At 44.9% G+C, this 22,939-nt stretch overlaps 2 protein-coding genes across 3 annotated transcripts; one reads left to right on the forward strand and one right to left on the reverse strand.

The window, feature by feature from the left end:
- LOC118125744 (AN1-type zinc finger protein 5) lies at positions 1 to 6,123 on the reverse strand. Its single transcript, XM_035184670.2, has 6 exons — positions 5,896 to 6,123; positions 2,766 to 2,950; positions 2,484 to 2,628; positions 2,281 to 2,384; positions 1,714 to 1,842; positions 1 to 1,566 (listed from the first exon to the last, which is right to left on the reverse strand). The coding sequence occupies exons 2-6, from the start codon at positions 2,920 to 2,922 to the stop codon at positions 1,418 to 1,420; spliced, it is 684 nt and encodes a 227-aa protein (XP_035040561.1). The 5' UTR covers positions 2,923 to 2,950; positions 5,896 to 6,123; the 3' UTR covers positions 1 to 1,417.
- Positions 6,124 to 7,510: 1,387 nt separating this feature from the next.
- Positions 7,511 to 11,194, forward strand: ccnb1 (cyclin B1). Of its 2 annotated transcripts, none has more exons than XM_047344584.1 (9): positions 7,511 to 7,625; positions 7,859 to 7,984; positions 8,651 to 8,815; positions 8,882 to 9,076; positions 9,163 to 9,321; positions 9,407 to 9,643; positions 9,728 to 9,868; positions 10,280 to 10,390; positions 10,497 to 11,194. In XM_047344584.1, the coding sequence occupies exons 1-9, from the start codon at positions 7,605 to 7,607 to the stop codon at positions 10,599 to 10,601; spliced, it is 1,260 nt and encodes a 419-aa protein (XP_047200540.1). In that variant the 5' UTR covers positions 7,511 to 7,604; the 3' UTR covers positions 10,602 to 11,194. The 2 variants fall into 2 exon arrangements, with proteins under 2 accessions (XP_047200540.1, XP_034997504.2); XM_035141613.2 differs by having other exon boundaries at positions 7,590 to 7,625; positions 8,651 to 8,812; positions 8,888 to 9,076.
- Positions 11,195 to 22,939: the final 11,745 nt, after the last annotated feature.

A 22,939-nucleotide genomic window follows, 5' to 3' on the forward strand; every position in this document is an offset into this window, starting at 1 on the left:
CACTTTTCAACATAATTTATTTACATCATACAATTTATTCTGTACTAATGGAAGATTATGCGCACTGCAGTATATAAATAAAGATGTTTGTACAAACTTGCATAACTAAAGGATAAAAATAAAAAAACAACACACACGAAGCAGCCAGACCAAAAATCATCAGAAACGGTAAATTATTAATAACCTACGTCCACAGGTCGTTCACAAGTCACCGCGACACACAACCACTCGGCTTCATACGATACTCACACACCAGCCGACGACATCTACTCCCACAAACACACACTTCTTGTGTTTGACACACGGCACACAACACTCCAACACTCCCCATGTGGTGAATCTGTCAGCTCACATTAAAAACTGATAAACATTCAATAGTGAAGTAAATTAAAAAAGAAAATATTAGTGGAGCTAAACATTTCCAAAGGCAAAAATTAATACAAGTGTAGGCTACTTGTCAGACAACAACACACAGCATACAAATCACTTTTCTGGAAAACAACAACAAAACAAAAGAAGAAAAAATAAAACGTTTGACACGTTTGGTTATGTGACTTCAGTGGATGGTTTTTAAAAAGCAGAAAATCTGAGAGTCCGCCCTCCCCGAGCAAATCACAGCATTCAGTCCAGTAACGACGGGAGAAGAAGGAGTTCACTGCCAAACTACGTCATGATCCTGCAGAAGGGAAGAAGATGAGCACTAGCCACAGAGTCTCGCTTTTTTTTTTTTTAAGTCACAGGCGAGTCGGACAGGGACGGGAGTCCGGCAGCACAGAGAAGCGTTTTTCACTTTGATAATAACTTACCAGGACGCAGAGTCCCACCAAGTCCGGAGCGTTTAACTCTGACCTCAAGTGGAGGCTCCAAAAAAAAAAACAACCAGAAAGAAAGAGGCAAATGTCCATTTTGCTACTCAAGCCAGCAGAGAGCAAGCGCAGCGGCTGAGCTGGTCCAATCAGCCAACAGCAGTAACAGTCAAGAGGCCAAACGAAAGCCTGAATGTGTCCGGACGCTTCCCGGGCAGAGTCCAAGTGATCGCAGCCGGATCACAACCGACCGGACACACATCAACAGCGCTTTTCTAAAGGGAAACAACGGTTTTCTTCTTCAGCGGTCTCGCTCAGTCACTTCTCAAAATATCGAACTCCCACCCACACTGAATCCTCACACACAATATTTGTTTGTTCAATACAACTCTTCAAAACTGTTAGACTCACACATCCCGACAAGAACAAAGCTGAAAATATACGTGAACTTCCATGCACGGGGGGGGAGGGGGAGAAAGGTCCTTAATGTGTTACAAACCAGAAAAGAAAAAAAGAACGGATCCTTCGGTGAGAAGGTTTGGGCTCAAGTCTTTTTTGTTTTTTTTAAATCTGATCGCTCCCAGTATTCAAAGTCAAACTGAGAAGCGTCCTCATATTCTCTGGATCTTGTCAGCGACGCACACGGGGTTCTCTTTGCGAATCTTGGCGGCAGCTTCGGCTTTGTAGTCGTACGGGCAGTTGTGCTTGTCGGAGTAACGGTGAATTCCACAAAACAGATTCCCACAGCGGCAATCGAAACCTGAAACGCCACAAGAGTCCAATCAATAACACGGACACACACACACACATGACTGCCAAACAATCACTAGACCCAGACACACTGAAGCTGGGGTTAGTGGCTGACTGTCTTCTCCTAATGACGATAAATCATTTATCGGTGTCTCACCTGTGAGGCCGATCTTTTTACGGCACAAAAAGCAGCGATTCTTCTTGGGTTTCGGGGGCTCTGGGGTTTCGGACTCGTCACTGCCAGCAGTGGACGGGTGGGAGGATGAGACTGTGGGTTGACTCACCACTGGAGACACACAAGAAACACAAGAGACTCAGGAAAACCGGTCTGATAGGAAGGTGTTGTAAACAGAAAAACCTCCTTGTGTATGTGAGTAAAACAGCAGATGAAGCAGTTATAGATTGTAATACTGGAAGACAAAGGTTCTTCAAAGTTATACATGAAATAATCGGACAGAAATGTTTGGTTTTGGTCACATGTGTGAAAACAATATCTGTCCAGGTGCTTTAAATGCAATATTTCCAAGAAGTTGTCTTACTCACATTTACAACTTTGTGTCCAATGGCCAAGTCACAGTCAGCGATATATAAGTAAAAGGTGTCTCAGTATACATTTTTATTGACAGTGAAAACAAACGCTAAACAGGAGGGTTTTATTTTCCTGTTTGACACAGTTCTCAATTAAATTTCACATTAATGTACGTCATCGATATTTGGCACCAACCTGGCTCAACGAGCTCTGTTCTGCTCCCTGATGCTCCTCTCTCCTCACAGGAGAGACTCATCTCCGTCATCTGCTGTGTCATAGAAATGGCCGACGAAACCCCACTGTGAAGGATAAATGGAATTAAACTCAAAATATCTATAAAAGAGGAAAATAAATGAATCTAATGGCAATAATCATCATGTATCCAGCTCTCTCCTCACCTGAGCGCCTCGGCGGCGACAGCCTCAGCGGCGGCAGCGGCCTTGGCCGCCTCCTCTGCTGCAGCGACCGCGGCGGCTGCAGCATTGTTCAAGGTGGCCTCTAACCTCTGGATGGCAGACGCCTCCGCTGAGCCACTGTGGCTGCCTGAGGGAGGAGATTTCACCGCATGTTACAGTCAGACACGGGGACGGAGGCAGTGCAGCTGCAGACAGAGGTCACGACTTTTCTCCTACGTGGCCAGGGAAACTAGAAAACAACCTGACAGACACAGCAGGTCTTACCCAAAGAACTCAAAGAACTGAGTCCTCCATTGTTCTGTCTGGACAGGTGTTCCTTGTGGCACACAGAGCACATGCCATTTGTCCTAGGGTTGCCATAGAAACCACAGCCAGTGGCACAGAGCATAGGAACTGGGCTCTGATTGGTCTCCTGGGCCATAGTGATGTGTGCCGCCTAGTGAGCCGACCTGGAGACACAAACAAACATGCACGCTGCAATGATGAGTGTTTGTGTTGGCACAACCACAGGAAGTAAATCAGACTTTAAGTTTGCAGCACGGGACCCCACTCAAATATACATCATCGTCAAAAGACCAGTGTGGGGGGGAGAAAATTATGTTATTCAAAAAATATGGTCTAGGTGGTCCAATGTGAAGATTGATAACAATTTATTGCCCAGGGCAGCAGAGAGGTAAATCACTAGAGCTGAAGCAATTAGTTGAGTTCTGACAACAAATAAACTATTTCTAAGACTTAAAATTTGCAGATTTTTTCTATAGATGTAAAACACTTTTGTATCTTGGACTTGTACAGATGTTCAGATCAAAATGTGTCATTATTAAAGGGAAAGTTCACCGAAAAATGAAATTTCACCCGTTATCACTTCACCCACTCCTCCATCGGCAGATTGGTGAGTAGATCATTTGTGATTCATTCATTCATTCTTCTGTGAACTATCCCTTTAAGTTGCACTGATTAAGTTACTATACATCATCTGGAATCATCAGTACTGTGATAGTGATTCAGCTAAACTCATCACAGCCAGCAGACACAACACAGGTGTCAATATCCAAGTACTGAGTCAGAAAATATTGATGCTGGCAAAAAAAATGACGAATCCACGAACGCCTGTTAGTTCACAGCTGACATCATGATCACTACTTCATAAAAAGAGTCTAAGTGTTAGGTGAGCATCGGTTGAAATGATTTTATATCATCACTGTGTCCTGCAGCAAGTATCACTCCGTGCCGTCACAACACAGAAGTGTAATTTCACCCGGGGCTGTAATTTTTCTGCTCGACTACAAATCACAGCCTCCACTGGTCTGACAACACGCCAACATCACACGATACATCAGCAGGTAGTGATATTAACAGCTTTAGTGACAACTCATAATCACTGAGCCGTTGACAAATGTTCACATCTCACTTTGGCTTGTACGGCTGCTTCACACAACATTAGAGCGCGACCGATATCGGTTAGCAAACAATGCCGGCCGATATCGCCCTTTCACAGACTCATTGGTCGTTGAGCCTCCCTGTGAACAGACAAAGTCACGTGAGAGACAAACCCTCATTCAATGGAGCGTTTCCACATTATTTAACGTCTCGACTCACAATAAGAAGTAGAGCCGGCCGATTTCAAGATTCAAGAAGATTTATTGTCTTTCCAAAACACGAGGTGCATGAAAGGGAACGAAACTAGTAAAGATATTCAAGTATTATTGCATTTAAGTATTATAATCTCCCTTGATTCAAGTTTACATGGTTGTATTTGTGTTTTGAAAGATAAAATAATGACCCATCGGTCTGGGACAAGCTGTATTTAAGACTGAAGTTGTGCAGATGCCATGCACGGGGACAGATGATGTTTATAGTAACGTTTGGGGGAAGTATTCACATTTCATTTCATGTATTTGTTTGTTTGACTGGGACAATGCTCATTAATCAACTGCAAAATGACTGCAAATGAGCCAGAGTCACGTCAACGGGCTAGTTTCCATCTGTTGTCCCCGGCCTAAAATTAAAATAAAACACACAGGTTCAATGCACAACAATAAGTAACAACACAATCTGCACTGGCACCAGATTCCAGGTCTTGAGATGCTGTCACGTGAGTCGTGGCTCCTTCCACGGGCTGCAGCTTCACGTGGATGTGTGCGTGGTGGCGTCGCTCTGTCACAGGGGAGCAATGTGACACTGATCTCACGAGTTACCTCAACACAGCCCGGCTATAAACACGTCTATTTATAGAGGGAGCTGCAGGGATCGAGCACATACTTTGTATCCTCGTCATGGCGAAGGCTGCGACGTCCCACCTTTATACGTGGAGCGAGCAGATCGTGAGACAAGTCAACACAACACCTGTAGATCTGCAGCTAAACCCCCCAAAGATCAAACTCGCTCCCTGTTGCCAACACGTCGTGTGAACCTGTAGCATGCTAACACCCCCCCGAGGCTACATAAACACCCACTTCCCTTCTGGTTCAGATCTGTAAAGTCCCCAGACAAAAAAACAGTAAATCTCCTGCATCTCCGCTGCGGTGATAATCTGCAGCTTCCTGGAAAACACTGGGCCACAGCCGTGTCACTCCCACAAATCCACTGAGTCATGCTAGCAGGCTAATGGCGACGGCTAGCGGCGCTTCCTCAAAAGAAACTACAACACGACTCCGGGCAGCGCGGACATTAACCCCCCACCACCCCCATAATCAAGTTATTAAAATGTTTTCAACCAAACAGACACAAACATCTTAACTTTCAATTCAACGGGTGGCTCGGACCAGTAGCTCGCATGCTAACGACTGTTAGCACCACAACAAGCCGTGCTAGCAGATTCTCGTGATCCCGGCTAATGGTAGCATGCTAGCAAGGTGTTAGCTTCAGCAGAAGAAAACTGTCGCCTCCTGCTTTGTCTGCTCGTTGTTTTTCCTTCCATCACGATCGGATCACTCAAGTTGACGTTAACTTACAACAAACCACCTTTACCGCGATTAAATCCGGAGATAAAACGTGTTTATCACCGCGACTACGTGCTAATAGCTGCCGATGCTAAAGTGTTGATTTAGCCACAAATGTACAAACAACACGAGCATGTTGACCGATGTGGGTGTTGGAGGATCAAAGGAGTAAAGTGCTGATCGTCTCTTTTATTCACTTTCTTGCGTTGTACCGAATTTAAGTTAGGAAGCTAACTTAGCTAGCTGTTGTGCTTCTTGATTTACAGCCTCGCAGATGGTCGAGAAAACTTTTCAGCGACACGTGTTGGCTAAACGGATCATTTCTTGGATTCATTGTTAGTCCTGTAATAAACATTAAACTAAAAAAGCGACTTAAGGATTGTTCCAGGTTTAACTTTTCACTTCGGAAACTTGTGCTAGCTGCCGACGTCTCCGTGGAGCAGGGAACTCACCTTTCTGCGTCAGAGAAACGAGCTGTTTTCCTCCAGACTCGGTGTTCCGAGGAGGTTTCCGTGTGGACCGGGCGGATCGGACTCACTAGGGCCGTCTAGGGGGGGGTTGCTTCTGCCTCTTCAGGCCACACGGGCTCCGCTGGATGTTTTCACGAACGTCCTCTGACGAGGAGCTGGAGACTGTTGAGGAGACATCCTCCACATCCGGAGAGACTACACGCACGCAACTGCGCATGCTCCCAGCCCACGGAGAGCTGTGCGCATGCGCGGAGGAACCAGGAGAACCGAGCGGTACCGCAGGAAGGACAAACTCACCGCGTGGCAGCGGCAGGTCGTGGAGGCACCCACCACAACAACAACAACAACAACAACAACAACAGAAACTGCCACTGATGTGTAATGGCAGCTGCCTTTGGTGCCACTCTGTTGAAAGTCAGCTGCCACACTGTTAGGCAGCTGCCTCTGGTGCACACTGCCACCACCCTGTCTGAGAGCAACATTTATTCAATGAGATGTATATATACTGGTTTATGAAAGTTTACTAGTTAGTTTGTTAGCTCTCGGGGGGGGAGGACTCAAAATGAATCAAGAAAAGCTCCACCTGTACCAGATCCATATGCATGACCTTGGACTGTACTCCCAGTATCAGGTACAGTGGGCCTGATACTGTGCCTGAGTAAACTGTGATAAACCAAAGGAGAAAATCTACATTGTTGTCCTTGCCTTAAATTCTATATAAGATGGTGAATAACCTCAGGATAGCAATGATGCACAGAGATGCCACTGCTCGTGTTGCAGTTTATTGACGACAACTGTACCAAAGTAGATGGAAATACCTCAAAGGAACAAAGTTTTAGTAACGATAGGATCGGGCACACTCTCTCTAGGCTGAATACATGTAGTCAGTGTTTTTGTGTTACAAGACAGCAAAGAGAGACTCACACAATGTTACTTTCCAATTGCATATAAACCATTTACAGTTTTATTGACTCATAAGTTGACTTTGGACCCAAATGTTTTCCTTATGACTGGATCTCATAGGTATTCTCCAAGGACTCTTAGTTAAATACGCTAACACCCATAAGAACATTTACAATAGAAGTTGAAGAGTTTACTCCTTCAACTTCAAAATATTTGTTATGAGTTATGAACTTCTATGGTGTAAAAGCATCAGGGCATATACGAGACAAATGACAAACGAAAATAAGAAATAATAATAATAATAAACTTTTTATTTGTATAGCACCTTTCATACAATCAATGCAGCTCAAAGTACTTTACATACAATATCGATACAAATAAAAACAAGTTAATAAATATAAAAACATGTTTATAAGAGAACATAGTGCAACATAAGAACGTGTTAAAATGACATTTACAAGAAAAAAATAAATAAATTAAATTAAATATGCCGCCAGAATCATTCTTATTATTATCAGTGTTATTTTTTATTATTATTAGAGTTTAAAAAAAAACTAAATCGTCAAAACCGGAAAAGGAAGTGAGAAAGTCCCACGACCCAGTGGTTGTCCGAGGAACGCATTTGAAGCAGATGCGCTGGACCAATCAGACGCCGGCAGTAAACTGGGCTCAGCCAATCAGCGTCCAGAGAGCGAGGTTTTAAACCAGGGCTGTGCATCTCGGAAGGAAACCGCATCAGTCCCCAGAACCAGTCTCCATCTTTGGTCGAACTAGCACACATCGTGAAAATGGCTCTCCGTGTTACCAGAGTAAGTTCTTTACACGTTATTCATAATGTTTCTCGTCTTTGTTGTTTCCGCCTGAACTTTCCAGAAACATTCAGAGGAAACGTGGATTTATTGTTCTGTATATTCGAGTTTAAATCGTCTCGTGCGTCTCGGTGGACTTTACTACTCCGTTTCTCCTCAGTGATAAAACTTTAACTAAATCCTCTAACGTGTTAATTCACGTGTAACTCGTGTCTTCCGGTGTCTCTGTGCAGAACCGTTTGGCCTCCGCCAGGACCGAGCTCCCCGGGAAGACCTGCTCGGTGACCGGGCCCGCACTCAAGCCCCGGGCGGCTCTCGGTGAGATCGGGAACGTCGCCGTGAAGGAGGTGCAGAGGAAGGTGAGCACGTGATTTCAAGTTTCTGTATCATTTATATAATATATCTCATGTGTGTGGGTTCAGAAAATCAGTCAAATGAAGCAGCTGCAGAGTTTCTATCGCAAAGTCTTGATTTAAATCTACAGCACAACAATGCAAATGCCCTAAAACTTTAAATCTAATGTATATTCATGTGTTTCTAAGAGCTCTTCAAGCTGTTGCATGTTAAGCAGTCGTGTTGTGTTTGAGGCCAGCAGCTTCACTCACCACCTAAAATGGTGGAACAAAAGGAATCTGACTCCAGACAGTGCCACCACCTTTTTTAAAAAATGCACCCACTTTCATATCAGCAAATAACACTGAGTCAATTCTATTCATCTCTCTAACAATAGGAAATTGCCTCTTTTTAACACTTGTGAGCCTTCCACAGAAAACAAGCCAGTGTCTTTGAGGGTTTTCAGGGTGAATGACTCAAATAGAAGCAGTTAATCTCCCTACAGGCCCAACAGCGCCTGGAAAATCAATAGAGCTGCACCAGATTGACCATTTCACCACTTTATCTATGTTGTTGAAGAGTAAACAAACCTTTAGTCTGCCCTGAAGTTTAATGTAGTTTGTTTAATTTGCTGTGGCAGAGTTACGGTGCCACATTTCTGCTTTGACAAAAAATCTATCTGTCATTTCTAGACCGTCAAGACCGAAGCGGTCAAGAAGACCAGAGTGACTAAAGTGGAAAAAGCTGCACCAGTGGTTGAAAAACCAAAAGCACCAAAAAATGTTGTTCCCGTTAAACCGGAGGTGCTGGATGTTCTGGAAGTGCTGGAGGTGCCAGAGGTGCTGGAGGTGCAGGTGAGTGCCCAGAGCCTCTTTCCCATTAAGACCCTGGGTGTGGTGTGATGTGTGATCTTCGGTTTCCCCGTGCAGGTTCTCCCTGAACCAGTATCTCCCACTCCCATGGAGACTTCTGGCTGTGAGCCTCGTGACCTCATCCAGGCGTTCTCAGACGTCATGCTTGAGACGGCCGTCAGGGACGTGGACGCAGACGACTACGAAAACCCGATGCTCTGCAGCGAATACGTGAAAGACATCTACAAGTACCTGCGGCAGCTGGAGGCAAGAAACGTTCGGTTCTCAGATCAAACTTCATATTCAATCTGCAGCTCTGCTTTGTTTTTTAACCCTGAGTCTTGTCTCCTCAGGTTGAGCAGGACGTCAGGCTCCATTACCTGCAGGGCCACGAGGTCACCGGTAACATGCGAGCCATTCTCATCGACTGGCTGGTGCAGGTCAGCCTGAAGTTCCGTCTGCTGCAGGAAACCATGTACATGACTGTGGGAATCATTGATCGCTTTCTTCAGGTGAGGCGTTAACCTTCAGACTGCTTCACTCTGTACAGCAGGTAGTTAGTCTGTTTTACTAAACGTGTAATCCCGTCTCCTACAGGACCACCCAGTCCCCAAGAAGCAGCTGCAGCTGGTCGGTGTGACCTCCATGTTCCTCGCTTCCAAATACGAGGAGATGTATCCCCCAGAGATCTCCGACTTTGCCTACGTGACGGACCGGGCCTACACCACGCTCCAGATCCGAGACATGGAGATGACCATCCTGCGGCAGCTCAAGTTCCAACTCGGCCGCCCTCTTCCCCTGCAGTTCCTCAGGAGGGCTTCAAAGATTTATGAGGTATCTGCATCTCGGTCCAAAAGAAACTAAATTTAACCGATTCGTGGTTTTCCTGTAACCACCAACATGTCTGTCCTCCCTCAGGTGACCGCTGAGCAGCACACGCTGGCTAAATACCTCCTGGAGCTCACCATGGTCGACTATGAGATGGCTCACTTCCCACCTTCCCTGTTGGCCAGTGCTGCTTTCGCTCTCACCCTCCAGATCCTGGATGTTGGCGAATGGGTGAGCGTCACTTTCAATGCTCGTCTAGATTTCTAAACTAGTGTAGCAATAAGGACATTTTTATGACTTGGCTCTAAATCTAATACCTTTATTGTCCTTGTACTAAAGTAAGCAGTATGTGAAATCCAACTTAAACACTAACTAATCAAAGTAAAACAACACTGAATCACTTCAGTGTTTACTGCATTAAGCTAATTTTGGTGTCCCCGAAAATTGCAAAACGACAATGGAGATGTTTCCTGGTGACAAACCGTGAACCAGGCTGTAGTTCAATGTTTTGTAAAGTTAACTTTTTGGGTCCACGAGAAACATTTCCATTCTTTCTTTGCAGTGTGTTGAGCTCTCTGTACTTTAGAATCTTAACTTTTTGATGAAACTTTCCTGACTATTGACCATGTTGTGTCTCCTCAGGATGTGACACTGCAGCACTACATGGACTACACAGCAGAGAGTTTGATTCCTGTAATGGCGCACATTGCCAACAATGTTGTGAAGGTGAATGACGGGCAGACCAAGCACATGGTGAGTGACTCTTCCAGCCGGACGTGAACTAGGCACATAGATTGAAAAGTTAAAACTTTGACTCTTGCTTTTACATTTCTGACCCTCGCTCTTTGTTTTCCTTCAGGCCATCAAGAGCAAATACTCCACTTCCAAGCAGATGAGGATCGCCAACATCCCGCAGCTCAAGTCTTCTGTCGTCAAAGATTTCGCTAAGCGGCTCTCGGAGTGAGACGACTTCTTCTGGCACCTTGTGGTGACTTGTACATTTGTAACTTAAGCTTCTTTTTTTTTAACGTGTCTGAAGGATCAGCACGCAGAGGACCATGTCAGTGGTTTGCATGTTTAACAATCGGATTTCGCCTAATCTCCGGCCGACTCTTACAAAGCACGCCGCACGTTTTTTGGATTCATGATTTACGCCCCATGAGCTTCAGTCAACCAGTGACCAATGTAATGCTACAATTCACTATTTTCACCATGTCTGTTCAAAACGTGGCTCATTAATGCACTACTCTGTTTGCTGAACTCTCTAATGTGGCGTTAACACAATACTGACACATCTGCACTCAGACTGTCACTTAACTCCAACTCAAGCAGTCTCATTCCACCGTGTCACTTCCTGTTGCATCTGAAACGTGTGGCGTGCTGTCAGAAAGGTCGGCCATGGAAAGGATCCCGTGGGCGGTCGTGGCCCAGTCCCAATCTTTTTTAATGTTATGTTCTTAATGTGTGACAGTATGTAAAATGTACAGCAATACTTTTAAAATGATTTTACTTAAATGTCTTTTTCTTAAAAGCATCTATTAAATGGCTCTGACCAGACTCTTGCTGCCTTGTCATGTGTATTGTTCACCACTAGGGGGTGGTGCTCCACCAGAGTTGCTGGGCCTTGATGGTCAATGTGTAAATTTACTTTCAGAGGTTAAGGTTGAACTGGGACAAAACGTTCAGGTGGGGCATCTCATGATTCAACTGGGTTAACAAGCAGCTTCTGTCCCTTAACTCTTGTGCATTTAAAAAAAAAAATTACTTTAATTACTCAGCAAAATGTTTTTCAGAACTTTTTATAGCCCTCACAGGGTTGGACTTTTAAGTCAATACGTTAAACTATTAGGTCTTAAATGTGCTTCAGTAGCTCTTATCTTAATGTTCTGTCAAATGTTTTGAGGATATTTTGTAGTCATCGTGCAGGATGATATTGAAACTACCAGCAATACTCATTTCCCATTAGATACCAGTCTCAATAGCAAGATAATAAATTCTCAACTATTTCACCTTAAGTAATTATGGACTCCTCCTCCAAAGCTCCTATGTTACTAATCTTAAACTTTATTCAGTCTTAAATGGAACTTGCTGAAACCTGCACATGGTAGTTACAAGTGCTGTCCACCAGAGGGCACTGATGACTTGACTCTTTGAAATTCACCAGCAAGGAGCTATAGTCTTAAATATCCTATATATGGGACTTATTGTATCCCGCAGTGCATGATGGTATATTTTGCTCTGACCATTTAAAGAATTCAACAATCTTTGTATAAGTCTAAAATAAACATTTGCAATTTATTTAGGGATTTTCTGCCAAATTTATCATGGACAGGAAAAAAGACAATTAGTGAGGGGTAGTGAATTCTTTCAATTCTTATAGCTGAGTTTGTCTTTGTGTCTCTCCATGCTGCCTATTTGTTAAGTGTACTTGTCTTTGTTTGCACATGTAGTTGGGAAACGCACGTCCGTTCTGTTATGTCTGAATGATACACTTCACTTTGTCAATTGACATGAGGAAAATGGGTTTTAACTAAACACTTGAGCAGGTTCGGTTCTATTCAAGAGCACAATAACAGATTGTCCGACCTGGAGAAGCTAAATGGAACTCAGCCCTGTTACTCCGGCCTGCGAGCGAGATCACGTTACGCTGAGTTTAAGGGTTTTCGTTCTTTTGATTTCCTTTCAGGTCAATTTAAATTCCATCTACGTTGACTACATCCGGAGACAATGTGGGATAATGCGTCGCCCACCCCCCCTTCTATTGAGTCATGGTCTTTAATACTTGTTAGGACACATGGAGATCTCATGTAAGCTGCCGGCTCCTCGCAGATTCAATTACATCACATCAAGCCACAAGTATTTAAAGCTAATGGACAAAGCAGAGTGGGAGCTATTATCACTTTAACCCCTTCACAGCTGAGACCCCGGGGGGAGGGGGGCAGACCCTCTCTATCCCCTCCTCACACCCCCAGGGGGGACGACCCAGAGAGCTCTGCTGTACACGACCACCTGCCATCTGCATGACGTGAGTCTGTGGCCATCACCGGGGTCGTGAGGCCGAGATCCCTTTGTTCAGACGAGACCACAAATCATCTGCTGCTGAAGGGGAGAAAAACATGCTGGCAGTTTGCTGAGAGAATTCATGCAGTGAAATGTGTGACCTGGAAGATCAGTGGTGCTTCAGTGTCTGAGGCAGAGACGCAGCCAAACGATGCTTTGATATCTTCAGAACTTGTGCTCCACACAGCCCTGGCATGTTAGTGTGAGCCGAGCATCTGAGAGCACATCCCTTCCATCCATCAGGCTCTCGCTCTGTTGTCTCCCACAGGAGACACACGATGATTACTCTTAGTTATCGTGGAGCGCCGGGCTTTCAAACGCACAGATCAGACTGGGAGTTCATACTTGGAGGCTGAGGTCATGACTGGGCAGCCGGGTCGGTTTACAGGAGAGATTCCTCCTGCGTGGGGCTCCGGGCCGAACGCTCGCAGCTGCCTGGAACACAATCCGGCCTTTTTTGACAGCGATTCAGCCGAGTGACATTTATTATGATGGAAAATTGAACGTAGTGGTGGAGGAGAGAGAGAACTCTGAAACACTGAAGCTCCACATCCTGTGATGCTTAATTTCCCCTGAATTACAAAAAGAGTTGGTGTGGAGCCATGAAAATAGATTTGGGATTTCGTCAGTGACAGAACTGCGTCAGAGATTTTTGCCTCCATGAGTTGAATGAACGTTAAGTTGGAGGTAGTCAGAATATTAGATTTCAATCACTCAGTATAGAGAACATACCACAATTAAATTCCCTAGATCTAGATTTTTATTTGAATTTAGCACCAAATTGCACAGACTCAGAAACAAGTGATTCTCTGAGAAACCAACGTAAATGTGGAAAATGTTAAATAAGGTGAAAAAACATCCCGCATCCGCCCCCTGATCTGGATCTGCACCATCATCCTTCTACCGGGTTGTGGTGGAAATCCGTCCAGTGAGTTTTTACAGGACTCGTCTCAGTAACAGACAAACAACAATGTGCCCTCCCCTGTGCAGGTGATTACCACACCGACGTGCCGTAACACCAGGAACCGAGAATAAAAAGAGCCGTGGTGCTTGTCATCTTTCCCGCAGCTCACATTTGACCCGTCTAGCCTGGAAAAACGTTTCCCCTGCGATGAGAATAACAGACGCGGTGATCGGAGCTGATAGAGACGCTGCTGGAATCCACTCCGGCTTCTGAACATCTGCAGACAACAGAGCCACGGCTGCAGAGCCGGGCCTGACTTGACCCGACCGAGCCGAGTGAAACAGCTGAGGCTGACTCGCTGTTGGTTCTGCCAATCGCTCCAAATGAGCAAGATGGTGGCGTTCGAATCCGGGATATTTTGGCTTCATTTCCTGATAGTGGGAGGAGGTGGAGGTGCGTCGTCCATCGTTATTTAAAGTCTATGATCCAGGATCCTAACCCCGGTTTCAATCTCCTGCAAATCAAATCAGCTTTAAGAAAGAACAACACTAAATCTTTTTAATCTTGTTACTGCAGCAAAAAAGAAAATAGTTAAATTGCCCTGAATAATCTGATAAGTGATAAATGAGGTTTGAGGATTATTCAGAATATCTGGAAGTGTTTCAGCTTCATCTGAGGCCGAAGACAAATCTATCTGCTGGGTGAGACGCTGCTAAAAGAGAAAGATAGAATCTGCTGAGCTGAACCGAGCTCTTACATGAGAGCAATGAACCACGGTGAGAACTGGATGTTGCCTATTCTTGCACATTTCAGTGTCCTTAAAGCCCAAACGCTTCTGTCCTCTTCCATGTTTATCCAAGCTCTCTCCCCATTAAGTGAATTTGCGAGTCAGCACTGAGGTCCAGAAAGAATGCAGAGCTTGGCCTCAGAGCGCTCCATATTCCAGCAACACAGATCTCACCCGCAGGCGGATCATCCAAGTCTGAAGTTTGGAACTCTCCAGTCTAAACATGGTCCAAGATGGACGGAGATTTAACAAGTGCACCCTTCAAAAAGTGAGTCAGCGCCCGTTTCCCGCCTCCCGTCCACCGAGTCTGCACGTCTCAATTCAATAATGGCAAAGTCAAACAAACAGGCGGCCCGCGGCGGCACTGTTAGGGTTTCTGTGGGGGGGTAATAGGTCGGCAGCTGGCACGCACAGCCGGGCCTCTGGGTCTGAGAGCGGAGTCGAGCACAAATAAACACACGGGCAGTCGTTTTCACAATTTATGGATTCTTAAATAAAAATCATGTGCTTCCTGAACTTCACTGACCTCTGACGCTCAATGGCACACGCAGGAAATAAAAGCCGCCATTGTGGTGTGAACAGTGGAGCGTTGGACCCGGGTGTGAATGGGACGTTCCTCAGGACGACCGCACCGAGCACAGTTTGAGTGGCGAGCAGGAAGTCGTCCTCTCCTCGTGATCAAGGCGACGCTCACGTGTTTGTTGAAGCGTCGCAGACAGGACCATGTGTTTTCCATGTGTCCTCTCACTGCGTTGTGAGGACACTTTGAAGGAGCTGAACATTTTAGAACATGTGAGAGAGACGTTTTAAACAAAGATCAGCGTGAATTGAGTTTTGAAAATGAATTAACTACATTTAAACAGTAGAATAGATTCATTCACTGTGAGGACTCGTATGTGTCCTAAACGTTTGGGCTTCATCAGCAGTTTTAAAGATATTATATTAAAGTTATTCATTAAAATGCCTAAAAACAACTAAACCTACGTTGTATATTTTCTTGACTTGTGGACTCATTATCCAAAACTTCAGACCACGTATGATGAAGGAAAAACAAACTGTCGCCTGTTTTTGTCCTTGCGCTGATTATTCATTGCTGTTTTTTGTGTAACACAAATAAAACTTAATGGGGATCATGTAATATGTAAAAGTTCAGAACAGCTTCCAAGAAAGTTGTCTGATGACGTTAATCATTTATTTGTCATACAACATAGTTAAAGAAAGTGAAAACCTGCCTCTTCACCCACATCCAAACCTTAATTCACCAGATTCTTCTTCAGTCTTGTGAAATCCTGCTGACGAATAAACCAACAAAGACACACAGGTGAAGACACAACCTCTGTTCTGATGAACTAATCTTATCCTCCACGTTACAAACAGCAGCTGTGATGACACAAACACACAGACGCACAGTCGAGCAACGCAAAACGAAGCCACTGCACAAATCCCACATTTCACTACATGCATGTTTTGGCAGGACCTGTTGTTATGGGGATACAAAGTGAAGGTTATTATCTTGTTTCGGCTCTCAGAGGTTATTTTTGGCGTCCGAGCAGCTCGACTGGACCCGTTCAGAGCTCGATGTGGTCGCAGGGAGACGATGACTCTTGGTTTTTCTGTTCTCCAACGGATTTTTCCGCTGGCCTTCTCCGCACTGGTTCTGGGGATTAATAGGTCTGGTCCAACTAATTTTAAAGTGCCAGTGCGATGCTGGTGTTTTTTTTTTTTCTTAAAGGCTGCAGCAGTTTGGTGTTGGAACCGAGACAAAGATGAAGCTGACTTATTAAAGTCAAATCTCTTTTTAGAGGAGACACATGGTTGTATTGGTTTATTTGTGAATGTTAAAGTTCTGTAAAGTTAAAAAGCTCATAGTCTGTTTTAAATGCAGCTGCTCTCCTCCACGGTAAAAACACTGAAGCTCCTGAAACATCTCAAGAGATAGAAAGGTGGCGATAGACCGCACTTTTTAGGGGGAGGGGCCTAAAGAGTGTTTGAGACAGAGGCTGAAAAGAGGAGCTGCAGCAGTGGACATTATCAGGAAAGTGATGTGTTTTCATTATAGCATGAAACCCGAACCTTTAACGAGGCATCTGACAGCTGGAAGATGACGATGGCAACGAATGACGTGAATATAACTTTGAGAATAAATCATCTTGTCTTGAAATTCCCCCCCCCCAGGACATTTCAGTTCCTTCTTATCTGGCTCAGGAACTGTAGCTCACGAACCTTCTCACCAACGGTCACGTACGCGACTTCTTGATGTTGACATGACATCACAGCGACTGAGGCAGCGGTCGTTTGTACTGAGCCGGTCGGAGGTCGCATTACGGCTGATTCACTCAGAGGGAGCCGGGCCAGTGTTTGTGTTGTGATTTACGAGATCAGTCCAAATGAGAAACAGGACTGCCCATGAATCCTGCTCTCCGCGCTGTGATTACACTTTCCACGGCGGATTATTCCTCTTTATGTGATGACAAGTGCTACAGGCTGATTTATGAGCCGTGTAATGTGGTGCTGTACTTCTTATACGGTTTGATTTGCTCAGACGTTTATGTCATAAAGTCCCAAAAAAAGAAAAGAATCGCTCGACTAGTTACGAGCAGCATCACGGAGTTGTTGACCCCGTTATGTTGCCTCAGATCCTCAGGTGGATCCTGCTGGATGCTCCAAAGTCCAGGTTGAAAACTAGAGGTGGCCGTGCTTCTGCCATCAGGACCCTCGGATTTGGAACGAAAGCCCTCAGCCTCAGTGTGTCGGGATGGAGGGGAGGGGACACACTGCTGCTGCTGACATGTTGTAAATCAACCTCTGGGGTCACTTGGTCGTCTCCTCCTCTTGTGTGCATGTTGCACAGAGATTGACAGAGAACGTCCAACCACTGGACCTTAGCACCTCCACTCCACGTCCAAAAGAAATCTGAGCTATGATCATTAACTTGCTGTGTATTTGGGACATTTCAGTGTTTGATTCTGACACTAAAGCGGCTTCCGGAACATGCACTGAATAAAAATGTCTTCCAATAAAATGTCCCAGAAATGAGCCCATATGTGAATACAGCAGGACAATATGAGTGGGTGTGTTGATTTCAGGTTGTTGTGAACGTGTCTTGAATTATAAGTTATTGCAGTTGAGGACATTCAGAGGAGTCTGGCGGGGGAAGGACTCCAGAAAAGATCCAGAGCAACTGGCTTGGACGTTGCTTTCTCCCTTTACGGCCCCTCCAGATATTTTCCTGAAATTATCCGGAGTTCAGTTCATGTCTGAAAGCAGCTGTAACGTCATCATGTTGTTAAAAAAGAGCCAAGAAACAAAAAAAGTTAAATCCATATCAATATCAAACATATTAATGACATAATTCAAGTGAAAAGTGAATTTCTGTATTAAAAAACATTACATTTAAGTGAATCTCTTGGTTCCATAAGAAGCTGCACAGTTGGATCTCGGCTGTCACCGCATCCGACCTGATTCCCAATAGAGTTAATAACAGCTTCATCTCTAAGCTGCTGAATAAGCACTTTGTTAAATTAAAACGGAGTCATTTATTTCCCCCTCAGCTTTCACATCATGAAGGTGAGCTCCTCCTCCTCCTCAGTCAACACTCTCTCATCTTCATCAAGGAGCCGGAGATAATTCCACCATTCGTCACATCACTCCGGAGAATGACGCCGGATTTCCTCGATCGCAGAGCGTTTTCCTTCCGGTCACCTCAGACGGATAATACTCGTCCCCCTCACACACACACACACACACACACACACACACACACACACACACACACACACACACACACACACACACACACACACACACACACACACACACACACACACACACACACACACACACACACACACACACACACACACACACAGAGGAACCTCCAGGAGCAAACAGGCAACAGAAGCACAGTTATTGATTATATTAGTCAATAAAGGCTAGTTTCCTCCCCGACTATTATACTAATGCACTTAGGGTGAATGTCCCGGCCAGCCTCGCAGCCCAGGTTATAGAGTGCACCAGAGCTCCTAAATTATTCACAAGGCCCCTCCGCCAGCTCCGGGCCTCCATTAGAGACAGCAGGGGAGGAGGGGAGGTGATGACGGTGATGTCACCCGGCCCCATGGAGCCAGACGAGGGCACCTGGGACCAAATGATGGAGTCAGCTGTGGACGAGCAAAGCTCTGCCGGAAAAAGGCCGTCGGAGGAGGAGACGAGCGCCGAGCCTCCGCAGGTCATTTCACCAGCAGACCCTGGTGGACGTGAGGGAACGCTGAGGATGCATTGTGTGTGTCTGTCAATACGAGCTGATGTAACCAATGCTCCTAATGGCTGACGACTGCTGAGGGAGAAGAGAAGTCGCTGAGTAATGGAGGGATCTGTCTGTGACAGAGTAACAGAGGCCCCGGTTCACTTCTATACAGTGAAGCTTTCAAAGTACAGATAGTGATGAAGAAGAGGAAACACAGAGGTGCCTTTGTGAAGTGCTTGGCTAAAACCAGCTGCCAGAAGCATCGTCATCATCACTACCATCTGACATCAGACGCTGCATCAGTCACTGCTTTATGACTTCAGATGTGTGAACTCTGCTCTCATACTTGTGACATTAGGAACTCAGGGGCTTTTGTGACAGGCAATGAAAACAAAAGGCACAAAAATGACAATAAATGAGACAAAATGCTAAACTGGAGTCTTCAGAAAGGCAGATTTGACATCACGGTGCTTTGCCACTTGACTTAGACTGTAGCTGCCAGAAGCATCACCATCATCACTACCATCTGACATCAGACGCTTAATGTGATGGCAGTTCCAGGAAGAAGTCGTGTTATCGTTCTGAACCGATGACTTGCATCAATAAGTCACTGCTTTATAACAACCTCCACATAACCCACTTGATTTCTGATGTTTGCCAGCCGCTCGCCTCCCTGTGATATTGTGAACTCCTGTGAGAGGCCATGAAAACAAAGGAAAACAAAGCACGACAATGACAATAAAATGTGAAAGCACACACAACTGTCGCTAATAAAAATGTTAAAAAGCACGTGAAGCTGGCCGTGCACGTCTCCGGCGTAGTGTGAGGTATTTCCTGCTCTGCCGCTGGGCTGCTTCTGTCTCATTTCTGGGAAGATCAGCTCACAGTGTACACAGCAAAAACACTAAAACAGTGGAAAATCCACACAGTCAGCAGCAGAGTCAAGAAAGAAGAAAGTAACTCAGCTGCCAAGAGTCGTCTTTCTCTCCCCCGCCCACCCACTCATCCCTCTCTCTCTCTCTCCCCCCCTCTGTCTCCCTGTCAGTCTCTCGCCCTCTGGGAAAGGGGGCTTCTTCTGAGGTGGAGGTATTTTTTTTCCGCAGAAGAATCAGACGTGAAGAGGACATTTGTGTGGTGGAGGACCGTGCTCGTCCTGTTCCGTCTCAAGTCGAGACGTTGGCTCAGGACGCAGTTGTGCGCCGAAGTCGAATAAAAGCTGTTTGCGAATTGAACCCCCTGACCCACAAGTGAGTTGAGCTTTCTGAGGGTCTGAGGACAAAACACAGACCAGTGGTGCTTCTACAGCTGCAGAAGGAAAACTTACAAAGTTACAACTCCTCTGAAGGATGAGTCTTAAAACTGCGGATATTTAAAAAATGCAACTTCCCTGACTCCCACCTGAGGATGAGTGAACACGTCTGATTAAAGGGTCTTAACATTCAACTTTAAATATATCATCAGACTCAACAGTCAACAAACCAAGTAGACGCAGCCCACGTACGTGACGACAGGACACATGTCAAACAAATGCTCACTTACCACGTGAAACCAAAACTAACCGGATCAAATGGAAACAATGGAACAAACACTTGGTTCACGATGATGTGAAAATGCCCTAAAAATTCAAATATAAATCCTAATAAGTAAAGTATGAGCTGTATAAGCACAGGCCGTTTAAAAACATGAATAGTTTCCTGAAGGTTTGAGGATTAAAGCAAATTCTCTGAACCTGATGTCAGAGCTGCGTTCAGCCTTTTCATCTGCCGCCTGAATCTCTGGTGACTGTTCGCTCTTCAGGTCTGAACATGTTGAGCTGTTACACTGATTATTGAGACCAACTGAGAGGAATTCAATTAGAAGTGGCCGGGACCTTTGGCGCCAGATGCCATGTAACCGGTTGACCAAACTATTAGACTGATCGCATCAGGAAAGAAAGAATCGAGCCGTCTAATTAGATCTCAATATCAGGTTTCATTTACATAGGGAGACGGTCCCTGTCTGAGCAGTAAATCAAGTGATAAATGGGTTGTTTGTGGCTTGAGACAGATGGAAGAGCAGATGTTCACTTTAAGATCAAATAGATACGACAACTCTTCTCTAAAATAATCACATCTTATCTCCTGGGAAAAATAAATAAACGTGTGGAATCAAAACTTAGTATGAACATATTCTAATATGTTATTTGTAAAAAATAAAAGACAAAATGAAAAGAGAAAAGTAGAGACGAACTGGTCGTTTAATCGACTGATCTATGATTTACATTTTACAAAATTCTAACCAGTACAAACTGGCAGATATGATAATGTTTGTCTGGAACCAGACAATTCGAGTGGAGACCTGAGAAATATCCATGAATCACTTCCTGTCGGCTGCAGCCGTCCGGCTAACGGCCGAGTGTCTGTGGTCGGAGTGACCTCGGGCCTCCGTGCTCTCACCTTCCACGGAGGGAGGAAGTGAATCTCCTCCTCAGGGATCAATAAAGTGCAGCAGAGGAGAACTCTACGATGACCTCAGTTCTTCCAACATGTCTTCAGGGCGATTATCCAGGTTTAACTACGGCCGGGTCAAGATTTGACCCCAAATCAAGCAGCACTTGGTTCATCGTACGTAATCGTTAAGTCTTAATTATATTTTTAAGAAGTCTAAAGATATCGTTCAATAACAAAAAGTTTGAACTCGTGTAATAACTTTTCTTGGCAGCAACCTTCCTCCATCAAAGTGAGAAACTCCAGCAGATTTCTGTTGTTTTCCTGTTTTATCCCTCAGGAGTCTGCGAGAAGTGATGATTGTTGTGTGTCCAAAATGTTGAAATTTACTGTGTCAGAATGAAAAAGGAATTGTCTGGTCATATGGGTATAATATAAAAAGGCCTCCTTAAAGCTGCAGCAGGTGGGATCCCCAGACAAATACCACATCACAACTACTCACCATCACTTGTACTTTGTTTTATCAGTATCTTCTTGCACATCATCTGTACAACAAATACAATTACATGACAAAAACTGCACAAACACACATTTAAATCCTGAACGTGATCAAAACATGTCGGTGGGAACTGAGTCCCTGCTCCAGTGACAGATCTGGCGTTCAGCCCCATTCAGCCTCACAAGTAAATCAATCAAAAAATACTGCTGCTGCAATTTAGTCAAAAAATAATGTCCCGATTTTTATCTTTTCGACCCAGACGGAAAATAATCTCTTTGCCCAAAAAATAGGTTCCAGATGTTTTTTTTCTCCAAGGTACCCCATCGAGGGTGAAAGCCATTTATTATTAGACTGTGCAAAGTGAACACTGTTCAAACAGAAATGTGGAGAAACCACACACACACACACACACACACACACACACACACACACACACACACACACACACACACACACACACACACACTCACACACAGATGACCGTCTATGGCTATAATTAGCCGCTCACTGTGTCAGCTGTTTCAGACACTTCAGACAATCACAGGCCTCCATCAGTCTCCCTCTGTCCACGATGTGAACATGTTTAAAACCCGATCCCTCTGTTTACATTCTGTGGTGCCGGTGCATTAACGACACGTAAAGACTGTTTCCTGTGTCGCGGCTGCTCCACGTGCGTCGGTGTCACGCTCATTAAATCCCCATTCAACTGTCCGCAGGTTTATTTCTCTAGAGCCTTATCGTGCCCAGTGGAATGGCTCCAGGAGCAGAGGGACGGGGGGGGGGGGGCGTGAAGCATGAGGCCGACAGCCGAGCTGTGTGTGGTGCCACTGTTTGATAATGAAGTTCCAAGACGGTTTCGGTGGACGCTCAACCTTTGTCCTGCTGTTCCTCGGCTATTAATAGAGCCGCTCTTCAAGGCGAGCGAGTCTTTCAGTGTCTCCCTGAAGTGTTATACCAAAAAAAATCGTTAATGGTTTTTATTTTGGTTATGTGCAGCAATAATTAGAGGTTTAATTCAACATTTAACTATGGCAGCTCCGTGTCTCCACCATGTTAGCAGATGGGACGTGGAACTTTTTAATCGGTTTGGTTTTAATTAGTTAATTGATGCTATGAAAATCGGGTGAAACATCATGATTGACAGCTGAGACCGGCTCACGATTGGCCGAGCTGGTGTATCTGGTATTTGAAAAAGGCAGACTTTGAAGTTTAGCCTCATATTATTTCTCTTTATTACTTACAGCCGGTTTAGCGTTGCTCTGAACTCTAAGTCTTTGTTATTGTGGATAAATGCTTTCAACACGTGGACCGACGGAGCTCAAATATTCACCAATGAGTCATAAAGTCGGGACGTTTTTAGTAATGTTGCGTAACTTATGC

This window comes from Hippoglossus stenolepis, chromosome 18 (genome assembly GCF_022539355.2).
Source record: "Hippoglossus stenolepis isolate QCI-W04-F060 chromosome 18, HSTE1.2, whole genome shotgun sequence".
Taxonomy (NCBI): Eukaryota; Metazoa; Chordata; class Actinopteri; order Pleuronectiformes; family Pleuronectidae; genus Hippoglossus; species Hippoglossus stenolepis.

Excerpts from the sequence above, each read along its gene's own strand:
- LOC118125744 (XM_035184670.2), bottom strand. The coding sequence starts at position 2,922 with ATGGCCCAGGAGACCAATCAGAGCCCAGTTCCTATGCTCTGTGCCACT. Across the intron at positions 2,385-2,483 it reads GTCGCCGCCGAGGCGCTCAG|TGGGGTTTCGTCGGCCATTT; the intron begins GTGAGGAGAGAG and ends TATCCTTCACAG. Across the intron at positions 1,567-1,713 it reads TAAAAAGATCGGCCTCACAG|GTTTCGATTGCCGCTGTGGG; the intron begins GTGAGACACCGA and ends GTGGCGTTTCAG.
- ccnb1 (XM_047344584.1), top strand. The coding sequence starts at position 7,605 with ATGGCTCTCCGTGTTACCAGA. Across the intron at positions 8,816-8,881 it reads AGGTGCTGGAGGTGCAGGTG|GTGCAGGTTCTCCCTGAACC; the intron begins AGTGCCCAGAGC and ends TTCGGTTTCCCC. Across the intron at positions 9,322-9,406 it reads TCATTGATCGCTTTCTTCAG|GACCACCCAGTCCCCAAGAA; the intron begins GTGAGGCGTTAA and ends CGTCTCCTACAG.